General features: G+C 46.6%; 1 protein-coding gene across 1 annotated transcript in view; it reads left to right on the top strand.

The window, feature by feature from the left end:
- The window catches only part of SEPT11 (septin 11), a 23,754-nt gene that overhangs the window by 1,507 nt on the left and 6,368 nt on the right, over positions 1-15,879 (top strand). The window contains exons 2-7 of the mRNA XM_009886475.1: positions 2,293-2,407; positions 6,169-6,364; positions 8,857-9,043; positions 11,267-11,428; positions 13,193-13,289; positions 15,104-15,272. Of these exons, the coding sequence (XP_009884777.1) occupies positions 2,293-2,407; positions 6,169-6,364; positions 8,857-9,043; positions 11,267-11,428; positions 13,193-13,289; positions 15,104-15,272 (926 nt within the window). The remainder of the gene's footprint in view (positions 1-2,292; positions 2,408-6,168; positions 6,365-8,856; positions 9,044-11,266; positions 11,429-13,192; positions 13,290-15,103; positions 15,273-15,879) is intronic.

Raw genomic sequence — 15,879 nt, 5'->3', positions numbered from 1 at the left:
GGAAAGAGATATTGGTGCTGCGCTGAGAGATGTTCAACACCCACCACTTTCTGTGAAGCCTGTGAGTCATGGGCACCTAATGCTTTCTGGGATCTGCTCCGAGCTTCCTTCCCTTAATCATAAACCAAGCCCACTGGCTCGTTAAAAATACGAATGTTACAAATATTTAACCCATTCACAACATGCATAAATCCCAGGGTATCCTTCCATTGCCTGAGGCTTTTCCAGGAAAATCAGTGTTGCGGGTAAATGGTTTTTTTCATGTTGTTTTCTTTACTCAGCCTGAGTGAAGGAGGTGGCATCTCTTAATCACCTTAAGCTTCTGTGGTGCCCTGCTGCTGAATAGCCGTCCTGTGTATGGAGGTGAACAGTATGGTGTATTGCCTTCAGACACACCTGGTTTGGGTGTTAGAAGAAGGCTTAGGTGTCTAGTACAGGTGTCAAGCTGCATGTGCCACCATGGCAAAAAGGAGCTCTTTGTACCGTATGGTGATGGCACGGACTTAGACATTTTTACTTAGAGATATTGCCTTTGTCAGAGAGTTTCTGTGGCTTTTTTTTAAGTTTGAGTGGTATTTGCATCTACATCTGGCTCAGATATAACTTATTTCTTCCTGCAGTTAGTGGCTGGTCTGTGTGTTTTGAGGAGGGAAGTGAGGATGCTCAAGAACTGTGCGGAGAGTGGGAAGTCCTCCTCTGCTTTTGATTCTTATTTTAACAACCGAAGAGTGCATTTTTCCATGTCTGGTCTGAAGCCCACTGATTTTATGGAGAAGAAGCTGGTGCTTTCAGCATCTTTAAGCCAGACTGAGGCTGCCCATGGCTGTAATGTAGCTCAACAGTATGGCCTAGATGGAGTGACTCTACTGGAAATGTTTGGGTTTGCAGAAAGGTTAGTATCTTAAATAAAACAAACTTTTGGAGAAAAGCATCGTGTAAAATAAGAGCAGAGCTGCTCTAGGGATGCTGAGGAGGTCTGTTTGTTTTGTTTTGATTATTAATCTGTGCTCGGGATATTGGCATAACTGTGATTTGCTGTGGAAGAGATAATGGGGCTGGCTTCTTTCTCCAAGCCTCTCTGTGAATTACTGTACAGCTGTTATGGAAAAGGCCTAAATATAATCTTGGAGGTGTTTCAAACCTCCCTTCTGTGAGGTCTTTGCTGCCCCGTTACCCTCTGCGGCACGGCCTTGGAGTGTTAGATGTTATCAGCTCAGGACCTTGGGGCAGCCTGGAGGAGGAGAGTGGGTCAGGAGGGGGGTGACTTGCATGTCTGGGGTGCCTGGCTTGGCTTTTTTCCTGCTGTAAAAAAGGGAGGCGTGGGGACCTACACAGTAGGCTTTCTAGGTCACGCAGGAAACGCTGGGAATGTTGCCCTGCATTCTCAACTCGTGTTGGGTGAGGTTATTTGTAAACCAAGGCATTCACAGAGCAACATGCGTGTGTGTTTTCCCTTCTGGTCAAGGCCTATAAAACCTGGAAAGAGATTGAACTGGCTTTGGAACTGGTGTTTCCATCTGAGCGATGTCCTGCCATGGCCATGCTGAAGGGTTGCAGCAAAAGTCCAAGCATGTCATTTTTCCCTTGTACTGTGGGGAGGACAGAGCAAGTCAGAGAGCTGCTCCTTCCCTTTTGCAAACTGAGCCAAGGAGAACATGAGCTTGGCTCTTTGCTTGCCTATACAGCTTGATCAGGAATAGATTTTGGAGGTGCAACTAGGACTACATCACAAGCTGTGTTACTTTTCTGTGTGCTCTTTGGGAGAGCTGACCTCACTGGGTGGTTCGCGGAAGCTCCCACGCTGCTGGGGGAGTCTTCAGACGGGAGGTTGGCAGATTTGTGCTGGAGAGCTGTACAGTGGACACGGAGGAGGCAGTCTCAGCTGCTTCACTAATTAAACAGGAATTGTTCTGCTTGCAGCTATGAGTGTCTTACTGTCTCTCTTCCAGGTGTCTACGTAAATAATCTCTGGGTAACTGTAGGGATATGTGATGCTGGTGCCTCAGAAACACTGTTAGGGTGTTGCAACTTGGTTCAGAATCATGGTAGATAAATCACAGACATGGAGAAAAAGTCTGGTGGTGTTTTGTGTGCCTTCGGGTTGGAGCCCCACAGCAGAGAGCTTGGTAGAAGTAAAAGGAAAGCACATTTGGGAGGCAAACCTAAAACATAAAGACCCTGTGTCCTGAAAACTTCTGTCTTGTTACACAATTCTGACAGGAGTAGGCACAGCCTTCTTGCCTGACTGAGGTGTTGCAACCCTGTTAAATGCCTTTCTTCTTGGTCTTACAGAACGATGACCTTAGGAACCTGTCCTTGTCTGGCCATGTGGGCTTTGACAGCCTCCCTGATCAGTTGGTCAACAAGTCAACATCACAGGGCTTCTGCTTCAACATCCTCTGCGTGGGTAAGTCACCTTGTGCCGCTGAGTAGTCAGCTCATGCCAAAGAGTACAAATGTATCCACAAATTAGCATCTTCTGCCTCCTGCGAAGGGCAAGATCTCAGCCTGTGGGGACTGTAGTGGCAGGGAAGTAACAGTTTCTTCCCAGAGCTGCTCCAGAGTAAAATCTAGTATCCCTTTTTTCCTTTGCTCTACCTTGTTCCCTGAGTCAAAACATGGAAACTTCTAGGTGTTAAAAATCCACCCTTTTGATGGTCCTGAAGTTCTGCTTTCCCCAAGGGCTCCCCATAAGTAAACTGAGCTAACTGGGGAACTAAATGTATTTTTAAAAGAATGTTAACTTAAATCTGTCTTTTTCTGAGTTGGGCGCGGAGGCTGTTTCTCTATAAATTGCATTCCTTCCCTTCCAGGCTTTGCCTGCCTGTCTCGTTATGTTCTTAGTTTCTCCAGTTGGAAACGATGCCCTTTTTAGTCTCCAAATGATGTACTTGAGAACAAAGCGTGTCACCTGTTCTCTCCTGTATTTAATCTGGGTGTTGCAAGTTAGTTTTATAGCCTGAGTTACCGTGTTACTTTTCCCAAATTGTAGAGAGGTTGTCACATAGGGAGGCAACTCCAGTTGGCTGGAGAGAGATACCTGCTGGCTTGGCACTCTGGGGATACTGTGCAGTTGGAAATTGGTTGCTCAGCCTTAAAGAGCTGTGTGCCAAAACAGCTTTGACCTGTTGGTGGAGCTCTTCAAGATGCCTCCAGAATGTAGTTCTGTGAATTGACGAAAAGGGTGGGTTTTACTTACTCTGGCAGAGCAGTCTACAAACATCATATTTCCATTCATTGTTCATTTAAACCTGCAAGAAGGGAGTATTGTCCCTTTTGATTCGTTACATTAATTAGCTGGAAAAAAACCCACAACCCTCTGACTGGGATTTTTCTACAAGTAGTTGAGAGTTTGTCTGCAGTGCAGCGTGAGCTGTCTGAAACGAAATCCTGCGAACTAGACTCCTCTCTGTAGCTCTGGATGTCGAAGAAGGAGATAAGAGAATAGTTGTACTTCTGCACGCTCAGGCTACCAACCCTCACGTGACTCTTCTAGCAGCATGAAACCATTTAAAATTCAGCAGGGAGCAGCCCGATTAGCAGGCAGCTCTTTGATCAAAATGGCATAAATTAATTGCCTTTTTCTCTTGCACTAAGTATTCCTCTCTTAGCATGACTTCGTATGTCTCCATTAACACAAAAATTGGGTCTAACTCTTTTGTCTTGTAAAATGTGCTGATCGGCCATTTTTTTTTCCCCAAAATAAAAATTTCACACAAACTGCCGCAGTTGTCCAAGGAATAGAAATCTCCACACAACCCCCCCTTTTTTTTTTTTAAACAAAACAAACAAGCCCAAAGCACAAAAGCAAACTTGAGAAATTGTGTTTTGAGAAAGGAAACAATTAACTTCGGCATTGTAGTGTGAGGCTTTTAATTGTGGTCTGCGTGGATAAAATGCTGCAAAGCCTGTCTAGCACAGCGTGCAGCAGCGCTGCATTCATATCAGGAGCTCACTGAAATAAGTAGTTTCAGAGATTAACAGGCTGTGCCATCAGTTTGGGATGGATCTTTTCACGTGGGTTGTGCTTTATGTGGGCCTAAATTTTGAGCTATAATGTCATGTATACTCTCTGTCTTCCCCTTCTTTCATTTTTTTCATTCTTTTTTAAAAGCCTGCTTTATGTCCTGCAGCTTCCCAGGGTAGGAATGCTGTGACAAGCATATCTCTGCTCCATTATTTCGCTGGGCTGTAAGTAATCGCTTACCTTCCTGAGCCTAGCGAGGAAAATGGTCAAAGGCAGCAAAATGAATTGTCGTGTATCACAGAGCAATGGGTAGTTGCTGAGTAGTGTATTTTTTCTCTAGACACAAATACTAAAAGGTTTTCTGAGGTATTCAAAGGAGGTATTTCGCATGTTTTGAGAGAGATGTTTCATGCTAGGAGAGCTGCATACAGCTTAGATGCTTTAGGACAATCCCAGATGCAGGCTCCCCTTTCCTACTTGATATTTTGCTTTTTTGTTATTCAGCACTTCTTCAGATTTTGGGGTGTTTAACAGGTTGGGATAGGACCCCTCACAAGCCTGACATGCAGATGTCAGAGCTTGCCCACTGCAGTCCAGGGGCTCTGTCCCAAATGCCAGCATCTCTTCCGCTGGAGCAACTTCAGGATGTTACCTCAGCCCACCCCGTGCTCACAGCATGGGTAACAGTAGCAATTTGTGAGTGTAACTGCTAAGCAAACACTTCTGACTTAAAAATGGGTTTTAGGCTAATGTTTTCATCCATGTTACTAATTGCACAGGGGATTAGTGAACCTGTAATAGTTCTAAAAGTCAATATTAAAGCAGTGTGTTATTTCAGATTTTTAAAGACTTTTTTATGTATCCCTGCCTCAAATTTCCATTGTTCAAGTGCCACGATGAGTGTGGGGTTTTTTTTGTGATTGTCTTGGAAAAGAAATGGAAACTGAGCTAAAAAAAAAGCATACCTCCTTGAGAATCAAATTTGGAGTTGAGAGAGTTTACAACTTGCTTCTGTAAAGGAAGTCACATCAGAACTAGGACTTAGCCTATGCTATTAAAAAGAGAATTAGGTATTTCTCAATTAAGAGCAGCTTCTTGCTGTCCTGCATACAGACATTGCTTTCAAGGTAGGGAGGTTGGGGCTCTTCATGCCATCAAGCAGGAGGGAGCCTGCGTCATCAGTCAGGTCATACCAAGGTAAAAACCACGGGCAACAGCTGAAGACCACTGGGAGCAAATGCTTATATGGGAAAGGAATGATAATTTGTCTTGTACTGCTGGTGTAGCAAGGCCAGCAATACAGCTCTGGCAGCAGCAGCCGTTTGCTGGTTCATCATGGAAGGACTCCTTTCCCTTCTCCAAGAAGGAGGGTCACTCAGCAAATGTCCAAGTAACAGTTCTTAAAACTCTCGTGGGGTTTTTTTTGTGTGTGTGTGTGTCCCTGCCTTCCTTAAAGCTTAGTACCTTCTCTTCAGGGAGTCTCCTAAGCCTCAGCTCATCCTCTCCAATTTTTCCATGGGAAACATGAACAGTAGTAGTATTGGAAAAGACTGTGTGCCCCTGTGTGTGTTAATTAAATAAACCCCTTTCCTTCCCCAAAATAGTGGAAAATCCCTGAGGTCAGTGGTGCTCAGTGTCTCTGGTGATGCCCCTTTCAGTGTCCGTGCCTGTGATTGTGTTACGCTTCCCTTGAAAATCCAGTCCATAAATCTCTCTTGCTGTTCCCAGCACAGCAGCCTAACTCTTCACCTGCCGGTGGTAACTTCTAGCTCTGAAGGCGTTCGGATTACCTTGATATCTGTCAAGGTAGCAGCTTTTGCGTAGCAGGGGCTCATTTTGGATTCCCATCCCCAGCGCGTGGTGCTTTGATCTTTGATCATACCATGTCTGTGAGGTGTGCTGCAGAGACCCAGGCGGTGTGACCTGCAGAGGAAATTACTCGGAGCCCAGCAGTAGAAGCCAGAGCTGCTGTCACCTCCCGATGTCCACAAAGTCTCTGGTTCAATCCTGTGGGATTGGTAAAGATGGGGACTGTCTCAAAAGACATCTGTTCCTGCGGGGATTATTTTTCTTAGCCATGTGCACATAGCCCAATTCCATTGTTACCCAAGTGGAATAACTCCTTACCTTGGCAAACGTGCCTGAGAATGAAATGAGGAAAAGTAATTGGACCACACTAACGTTGCCTTCTTTCTGTTCAGGAGAAACTGGCATCGGCAAGTCAACGTTGATGGACACTCTGTTCAATACGAAGTTTGAAAGTGAACCTGCGACGCACAATGAACCTGGTGTGAGATTGAAAGCCCGGAGTTACGAGCTCCAGGAGAGTAATGTCCGTCTGAAGCTGACTATTGTCGACACAGTTGGATTTGGCGATCAAATTAACAAAGATGACAGGTAAATTTATTTCTGTCAGGAGAAGGAATCCTTGCGCTGATGTGCTCTGAGATCAGAAGGGTGTCACCCTGTGTGGTGAGTAGGTCCCTCGCTGTTCCTGGGGGTGTTTCCTAATCCATGTGTGGCAGGTAGCATCATTCTCCCTGTGAGACACGTAGAAGTGTCAAGAAACTTAAGTGAAGAACAAGCAGATCAGCTAAACTATAGAACTGAAACTGTGTTTCTGCCTTCAGTGTCTCTGTGCAGTTCAGTTGAAGTCTGCTTGAGTTGAAACATGTAAATATTTGAAAGCATGAGTTCAAATTGCAATAACATCGCATCTTTTAGGGAGCTGGGACTCGGACGATAGTTCCTGGTCACACCATCCTGCGATGTTTGAGTCAAAGTGGGTTTTACTTAGATGCTGGTTTTCATGTTGCGTGCATGAAGTAAACATTCTGGGCAGCCTACGCAATTCCTTGTGTCCACCCATATGGACTTTTGCTGTAGTGTTAAAACTAGTCTTACTAATACTGAAAGTAATGCATTTCCTATATCTTAGAGCCATACATTGCCTCGCTGCAGTAATCCCAGCTCCCTCTGGAGGGTTTTTGCAATCACTTTCTCAGCGTCTTGCGAAGTGGGGGTACTCTGGCTGCCAGTGTGTACGCTGACCAAAAGCTATTGGGGCACCAGGGAGACAGACAGCATAAGCTCTTTGAAAACACAAACTTAACATCAAAGTTTCCACCGAGATCCCTGTTAACATGGAGACTGAGCAGATTCTGCTTCCTATTCTATAAGGAAAACTCTCTAGACTTTTCAATAAGATTTTGCAATGCTTTGTCTATAATGCCTCCTTGCTGCTTGACCTGATACCAAAATGCAAGTGTTGCCCCTGCTTTGCGGCTCCTGCTCCTAAATAATGCTACAGAGCCAAAACGGTGAGGGGCGCTTGCCGGCTGGAGGGACAGCTCTGCATGTCAGACACTGCCATATGCTGTCGGGCGAGAACAAAAGCTGCTCAGAGGAGGAGGAGCAGGTGCTTAGAGCGGGGATGCTCTGCAGCTTGTTACTGCCGGGTCACTTTGCATTTGCTTCATTCAGCAGATAAGAAGAGGCAACAGTATTGGTGGTGAAGCCCCTCCGACTTCCCTCTCTGGTGGCTGGAGAGAGGGGCAGTCACAGGGCAGCAGGGCTTAGGGAATAGCTTTTTGTCCTGCTGTGTCCTGACACATATGGCTGCGGTGGGTGGCATTTTCTCTGTGCTCCTAGTTGGAGTCCTCTCAGTCCTTTTTTGCTCTGCTTTTTTGTGGTGCTTTCTCCAATATGGTCTCCCAATGCAATATGGTCTCCTTACTGCTGTCTTTGCAACATGCCTCTGTCTGAGGTTTTGGGGGGTCTTGTGGTCAGAGAAAGAATTTCCAAAAACTAAGAAACCAGAGCAGCAGTGGTGTTACAAACTCACGTAGTGCTATTCATGATACCCTCCGTGCCTGCAAATTAACAAGCAGTACTCAGTACTGTTGCATGGCTCTCTGGTGTCGGCAGCCCTCACGCAGCACCTTCTGTCTCTTGCTATAGCTCTTGCTTGGCAAATCAAGCGAGAGTCTGCTTTGCTTCATCGAGGGTTTTGAGCAACTGCTCAAACAGCTGCACTGGCATCTGGAGCAGAGGGGCCAGACCAGAGCCTTGCTGGCTGCCTGTCAGGAGGATGTTTCTGGAGGACCTGAAAACTCCTGAGGGTCTGTTTATTCCCCACAACTACTTTTGCGGGAGGGCAGTAACACGGTTGTGAATCCAGCGCTGAAGACAGTGGCGGTGTCATGTTGGTGCCTTGGGTTCGGTGCCCTCCTTTGAGAGCTTCCTTGGGCTGCAGGGTTTGAGGCTGCCCTTGGTGGAGGGAGGAACAAACTGAAAAGTTACCTTTCCAGGAGCACAATGTCAGATCAGGGCATGTTACACTGTAGCAGCATTTTTTTCTCTAACAAAATGGTCCCCCAAAAGTGCCCAAATGATGCGGTTGTCTCCTGAGCTTTGCTTACAGATAGCAATTCCTGAAAAATACGTTGTATCTCCTTGTGAATCTCCCTTCCTGTTTTTAAGATCACAAACAAGCTTTCGGACTAGCTAGGGCAGGCAGTGGGTTCACGTTTAAATTTTCTTGTATTGGATTATAGTCAGTGACATTGGCAGAGCAGCAGCTCAGACTTCATTTGCACAGACTGTAAAACACATTGTTTTTCAGGCAGAAAGCCTTGTGTGGTTTCCATCTGCCTGAAGTCCAGGGGTTTTGCCAGTTTATTTAGCTAATATGTCCATAATACTCTCCCTGTGCACCAAGTGGAAACACACACTTGCTAAGGAGGGACTGTAGGAGGGTCCCAAGAGCTGCATTTGCTTCTGTATTGGGCAGAGCACCCGTGAAGCTTCCTGAGAGTCAGTCGGTGACTTGTGTTGTCCCACACAAGTGAATGCCCTGGTTTTCTCTGTGCCCTGTTTTCTCTCTTCAGCTATAAGCCTATAGTAGAATATATCGATGCACAGTTTGAAGCCTACTTGCAAGAAGAGCTGAAGATCAAAAGATCCTTGTTCAATTACCACGACACCAGAATTCACGCCTGCCTGTATTTCATTGCGCCGACCGGACACTCGCTGAAGTCCCTAGACTTGGTCACCATGAAGAAGCTTGACAGTAAGGTACTTGCTGCTCATGTTGACTCTCGTGTGGCCCTACTAGTGCTTTTAGGGTCTTGCTACAGGCTTAGTTAAACATGCTCAGAAAAATACTGTCTGTTTCTAGCAGCGGGGAATTGCAGACAACCCAAGTGAAAACTTTACCTTGGGCTAGCTGCTAGAATGGGTCATTATTCACTGAATCATATGCTGCAGAGATTTATTAAGAGTTTGAGCTCCTACTCTCTTCCAGTCCCATCATGGGTTAGGAAACTTGGCCGCTTGCTCAAAAGCTATGCTATAAAGTTAGTAGTCTGGAAGCAGGAAGCTCTATTTATGAGGATGCATTAAGAGACCACTATTTTTGCTTTACTGTGGGGGATAACTCAGCCAAGTTCGGTGACAGATTTGTTCACAACTGAAAGATCAGTTAGCTGTTGAAAAAGAGAGAAAAGTGCATTTTCCTCCTTGAATGCATAAATAAAAATGAGAGGTTGAAGTTGAAACCTGCTAGTTCTAGTACTTAAAGACACTGTTGCCATCTCTGTTCCACTTTGTCCAACCGATTAATTAGGTTCTTTTACAAAACCTGATTTGGAAGTGTGTATGAGATAAGTATGCCTAAACCACTTCAGGTCACTTTACTAATCAATGAAAAACAAATCAAAATGCTGTGTCTGGGTGCTCTGACTACAAACAGCGATTTGATCTTCTATGGCAAATGTAATGCTGTTCTAACCGTAATCTGATAAACAAGAAGAATCTGAATAAATATGTTACTTGAGATGTGCTTTTTCTGTTACCATCATGACTAGCAAGAATGGGAATCAACTTGGTTTAAACCAGTGTTTTACTAAATAATTGCTAGAAGATTTTATCTCTTAAAGGAAAAATAATGGAGGTACAAATGTAAAACCCCAGTATTGAAACTGAGCTTTCTGTGTTGCTTTACATCATGATTAAGCAATTTAAATTGGTCCGCCTTGCACCTTTGGCTCATTGGATCCTGATTTTGCAGAAGATAATGACGATGGCTCTTTATTTCCTGGAGTGGCTTATCGATTAGGTTTTATGCGGTGATGGAGAAGGATCCCTGCCCTATTCAACTTCAAATAGGGTTATGGAGATTTATCTAAAGTGAGCTAATTGGCCTTCATGTTCTATCTTTTGGCAGAGGGGGATTTAATAACTCCAGGCCATCTTCTGAACAGAATTAAGAGATGCAACATAAGAGGATTTTCAAGTACTGTAGTTAAAATCCCTTCATATAGGTCAATATCGGCATCTTCCTTGCTACCCTTTGTCTGCTGTTGCAAGGAAAAGCAAATCCTGCAAGATCAAAAGCAGAAATTGTCCATCTGGAGGGAGCAGAAAGGGAAAGAAAGCAGGATTCATTGTCCTTACGGATTCTTGCCCTCTCCTAGCAAAGCAGGTGCTTGTGTGCGTTGATCTGTTCAGCTGCGCTGAGCGTTCTGTGCTGTTTCCCCTCAGCTCCTACGTGGTGGTGCGGTTTGCCATCCTCCTGCCAGTGTTGCGAACAGCAGTCTAAGGAAGAGAGTCAGTAACTTACCTTGAATTTCTGGGTTAACCCCATCATGTGGTTCTCTTGGATGATTGTCTTAGAGCTGTGCAGGGAGAAATCGACCCTAGTCCTGCGGTACAGCGGTGTATGGGAGTGTGTGAGGGCATGCAGGTGGAGGAAGTGTGCCTGTGTTACTGCCTGCCTCCTCCCTGTGTTGTCTGGAGGGATATGGACCATCTGCTTCCACTGCCACTGGGGTAACAGCAGCCCTCCTGCCCACTCGGGTGTCCCTGATAACACCCGAGCAAATGCCCATGAGAGGCTATTGTCTGAGTGTCTCTCTGGCAGTAATCCCGCCTGCTGTGGCGTGGAGGAGAAGCGCCTAGATGGTAATTTCCTCTTCTCCTTCTTGTTTTTAATTAGAACAGCTTGTAGTAATCTATGACAGCATTTCCTGTCCAGCCAATTTGGATGAGGAGGGAAATACAACAGGACAGGAAATAGCATGTTGCCAGATTGCATTTGACTTCTTTTTAAGGCCATCATCGCTGCTGCCTGAAAACCCTGTCTAAGGCAGTGGTGCTGTCAGCAGCAGCCGCAGAGAAGGTGGTCTGCTGGGGAGGTGGTGGCTGGTGGCACTTATAGATTGCATGCTGCTCTCCATCCTCTCCTGGTGATGCAACATGTGCAGTCCTGTACGTGGAGGTGCTGTTTTTGTCTTGCAGGTGAACATCATCCCCATCATTGCCAAGGCTGACACCATTGCAAAAAACGAGTTGCACAAGTTCAAGAGTAAAATCATGAGTGAGCTGGTCAGCAATGGCGTCCAGATCTACCAGTTCCCGACGGATGAAGAGACAGTGGCTGAGATAAATGCCACGATGAGTGTATGTTCTTTTTTCTGGGGGGGTTTGCTTGCCTTGGTTTATGTGGACCCATCCTTGATAGCAGGGCACAGGGTGCCGTGTTTCTTTTGGCTTTAAAACAGCAGTTGCAGCACAGATATCAGGCTGGCCAGAAGGCTTTTGGAGATGGACAGCCTGTCACTTGCGGGCTGCTTGGCCTGATATACTTCATTGTATGGCACATGATTCTCTGAGCGTTTTTTTCATATCCTTCCCCTGTTACAGTATTTCCATCTTGGGAAAGGAAGAGGATGGGAGGCAGGGCCCCGACACGGTCAGGGCACAGGGCTGGGGTTTGGGTTTCCTGTCCCAAACGACCACTTGTTTCTTAGTGGGGGGTGATTCACTTCTGCCTTTGTTTCGTTTTCCGGTGAGAGCGGGGGCGTCATCGGTGATGTTCCAGCTCTCAGTGGGGCTGGTGGCCATCAGCTGCAAGGGCTTTGACCTTTACCTCCTTCCCCTTCCTTTAGCGTTAGGGGTGGCATTTGTGGGCAGACAGGACTAGGGTAGAGCAAATGTTGTGGTGGGGTTTACAGAGGGAAACAACTGTTTCCCATGGGCCTGACTTGAAGCTAAAGGGGAAGAACCTGAGCTGAGGGTTTCTGGCAGTGACGTGCATCACAGCAGCACAGACAGGGCCCTTGAATGGCTTTGGCAGGGCACGTAATACTCAAGAGGACATGCCAACCCCAAAGTAAGTGCACTCAAAAGCAAGTGCAAGGATGAGGTTGAGTTATGTGTGGTTTTACAGGGAACAGAGGCACCAAGATTAAGCCATTTCCTGGCAAGTTCAAGGCTTTTGTGAGTTTCCCTGCACAACTGCTTGTAGATGGGCAATTGTCATGTCCAGCTGGATATCAGGCCCTCTGCGAACTTGTGTATTGCCTCTTTTCCTGATTTGTTGTGTTCTTAACAGGGAGAAGCTGGGACAGAGAAGGGACATGGCTCTGTCAGGGTGCAGCATGTCTGCCTTCTTCTGGTGCAGCCAGGCTGCTGGGAAACTCCTTTGCCAGTTAATCACATCTTTTTTGACACTTGACTTCTTCCCCTCCCACCCAGCCTGTGACCATGGCTTGGCTGCCAAAGCACCCTCTCCCAGAGCTTGCGTCCAGCCCTTTTGGATGCTGTTAAGGCAGGGAGAGCGCTGTGGAGGTGGGCTGGTGGCAGAGGCCAGCTCTCTCCTGGCAGCAGCCGCATTACTGGGAGTAGATCCCGGATTGTCGCCACCACACCCATGGAGAGACTGGGACGTAGCAGAGCTCAGTGACTCAGACGTGTCGGCCCAGGGCTGGGTCCCCTCTGCTCTTCCCTTTGCTCACAGCTTTGCCCTTTTTAAGAGGAAGCATTAGCAGTTATTTCGAGCAGTAGAAACCCCCTGAATTTTTAGTCTGTTTTCCTTGGGAGGAGGTACTTTATTTTCTTTTTTTTATTGTTTGACAGTTCTTTTTCGTCAGTGTTCAAATTCAGTTCTGGTGTGTAAGACTGCTTCTGTGCTTAAGATAGTCATGCTTTGTAATTACATGAAAAACTTGTCCATCTCTTGTAATTTTAGGACTTCAGAATTTTGGACTTCAAGTCTGAGCAGGTTTCTTATTTGACTGTCCTGTTGCTCTTTCTAAAACACCAGATGACGTTTAAGCAACTTAAATCCAGGACAGCTGCCACAGTAAACAGCTTTCTTCAGAAACAATCCCTGGCAAGGCAACAAAGGAAATCCCTAACCGTATTGTCTCTTTCCTTTTGTAGGTCCACCTTCCTTTTGCAGTAGTTGGCAGCACTGAAGAAGTGAAGATTGGCAATAAGATGGCAAAAGCCAGGCAGTACCCCTGGGGTGTTGTGCAGGGTATGTTACCGAAAGCACAAATAAAACCTTGTCATGCTGTCTCATTCTGATGAAAGGTGCATTGATTTCTTGATGGTCCTTACCAACATCTGTTTTGAGAAAGCAAGGTCACGGCTCGAAGACTTCTCAAAATCAGGACTTTGCAACCTAGATCTAGACATGAAGGGGAGTTGGCCGGAGGGTGGTGGTGTCAAGTTAGCCATAGGCTTTGGTAAAGAGCAGGGTAATGTTACTCGGAGATGCTCACTAACTAGCTTGAAAAATGAAAACTTAAATCTCCGTTCTATGTTCAATATGCTTTTCTGCTACCAAAAAAGCATGAGCAACGGGGAAGGCTTGGCCAGCTGAGTGATTGGGTTTGGACCTCGCACACAAGCCTGAATGCAAACAAGTAGGTGGGGGTTTTTCTGGGGAGGTCCGCAGGTGCTCTGCCATCTTGACTTGAAGTGGGAACAGAACTAATTCAATGCTGACTGCTTGGTATGTTTTGTCCTGGTATCGTGGACATGCAGCTTAACTATGCGATCCCCCCTGAAGTCAGCCAAAAACTCCTTTCTGTTGGAGAGCAGAGTTTGGGTAGGGCTGTGTTTGCAACCCAGGCTGTACTGAAGCTGCCAAAGATAGGGCTGGTGCTTGCTTTCCCAACCAGTACTGAGAAGTACAGGGTTGAGACGGTGGTGGTCTGCTTGTGGCTTCAGCTGTGTATCCGGTTGGAGAATGGCCCAGCAAGCTGCAGGGGAACATTCGCTGGGCAATTCTGCAAAACTCATCAAGTTTTTCTCAAAAATACAAGCTGACCCTCAAGCCGTTTCAGACAAATTGTCTTCAGCTGTGTACACCAGAGGAAAATACTGCAAATAACTCAAAATTAGGAAAGAAGTTGATATGTTTGGGAAGTCTTGGACTTCATGTGGATCCTGCTGGGTTCTTGCTGTTCCCAGGAAACTAGGACCAGATAGTTGAAGACATTTAGTTGCGTACCAGAGAGACTTGGAAGATCTGGCCCTGAACTGCCCCTTTGCAGAGGCAGCTGCTTGGGTATGAAGGGGAGCAGCTGGAGTGCTTTGCCGTGTCCCCAGAGGCGTGCTGCGGAGTTGTCTGTTAGCAGCAGAGATGCCTGCTGCTTGCCGTTGCATCCTGAAGAAAGAACTTCCACTCCTTGTCTTTGATCGTACCCAAACTGTTTGCCTGCACTGAAGCGTGCAGCCCTCTAGCTGTAGGCTGAACAGCTTGCTCACCCTGGGGCTGACCATGGCACACCAGACCCTGCTCTGAATAGAAGTTGTTATGGGAAACCATGTTGTACTCTGTGTGCTGCCTCCCTTCAGTGCCAGGAGCCAGGGGTTTAGGGCTGCTTTGTGAGGTTAGCTGGCATGGAAAGGGTACAGCATATCCGTCGGGGTCTTCTCATAACCTTTCTTTTCGCCGCCACTAGAAACTGCGACTTTGTTGCCTGTCTGAGCCCTGGTTGGTGACTCGGATTTAGAGTTGATTTGAGTGGGAAGTGAAATCCTGTGTGCAAACGGATCATCACCTTGCTGGTGCAGAAATGCATGGAGAGACAGGAGCTCTGTGACAGATGGGCAGCCCAGAGATCTTGCAAATCCAGTGAAAGGCCGTGAACTGGTGCCTGTGTGTTGGAGTGGGATGGTTTCACCCCCAATTCAGCAAAGTGTTTTGGTGCAGGCTGATTTGGAGTTCTGCTTGTGTGCCTGAAGAACTCGGGCTTGCTGAACTGGGGCCGGGGTCCAGGGAAAGGGGGGAATTGGATCTTGGGTTTAACATTCTCTCTGTGGCTGGTCTGTCTTTTGCAGTTGAAAATGAAAACCACTGTGACTTTGTGAAGTTGCGGGAGATGCTGATCCGAGTGAACATGGAGGACTTGAGAGAGCAGACGCACACCCGACACTACGAGCTGTACAGGCGCTGCAAACTTGAAGAGATGGGATTCAAGGACACTGATCCAGACAGCAAGCCTTTCAGGTAGGAAAGTGTAACTCACAGCTTGTACAACTGGAGAGACTGGAGGGTTTGGGACTGACAATGTTTGCAAGAACCGGGAAGGGAATAGCCGTGGTCACTTAGAGCAGCTGAGATGTAAAGTGTGGCTGGGGAAGAAAACCTTGTGCAATGCAATGTTGGCCTCAGGGCTGAGGATTTGTATGGGAAAAGCTTGAGTGGCTGAGAAAGCTGATTCTGGCCGTAACACTTACAAAATGTCTGCAACCCTGTAGCAGGGGCCATCCAGGTCTGCTAAATCCTGCAAAGTTCAGGGTGCTTGAAGGTGATGTGTTTTGAAGGCAGAATGTGACTTACTTCAGATAAGCCTGGAAAGTTTAAGAGGAAGAAGCACATGTCGGTGGATCTATCTGTACCCTGTTGCTTAAGTTGTATCTATTTTCCTTTTCTGAGCATCCCTTGCTCTGCCATGTCAAATACAAGCTGCTCGCCCTCACTAAGTGTGTGCCTTTCAGTCTATCTCCTACCAGTTACTTGTCAGCCAGTACTAAAAAGTGTCAAAAGAACTGATTTCTAAATGTTCCTCCTGTCACTCAGTGTGGAGAGCGGTTACTCACAGGACTCTGCAAGC

This window comes from Charadrius vociferus, unplaced genomic scaffold (assembly GCF_000708025.1).
Source record: "Charadrius vociferus isolate BGI_N301 unplaced genomic scaffold, ASM70802v2 scaffold676, whole genome shotgun sequence".
Classification (NCBI taxonomy): Eukaryota; Metazoa; Chordata; class Aves; order Charadriiformes; family Charadriidae; genus Charadrius; species Charadrius vociferus.
The sequence above is the reverse complement of the archived record's forward strand: the minus strand, read 5'-3'. Positions and strand labels throughout refer to the sequence as shown.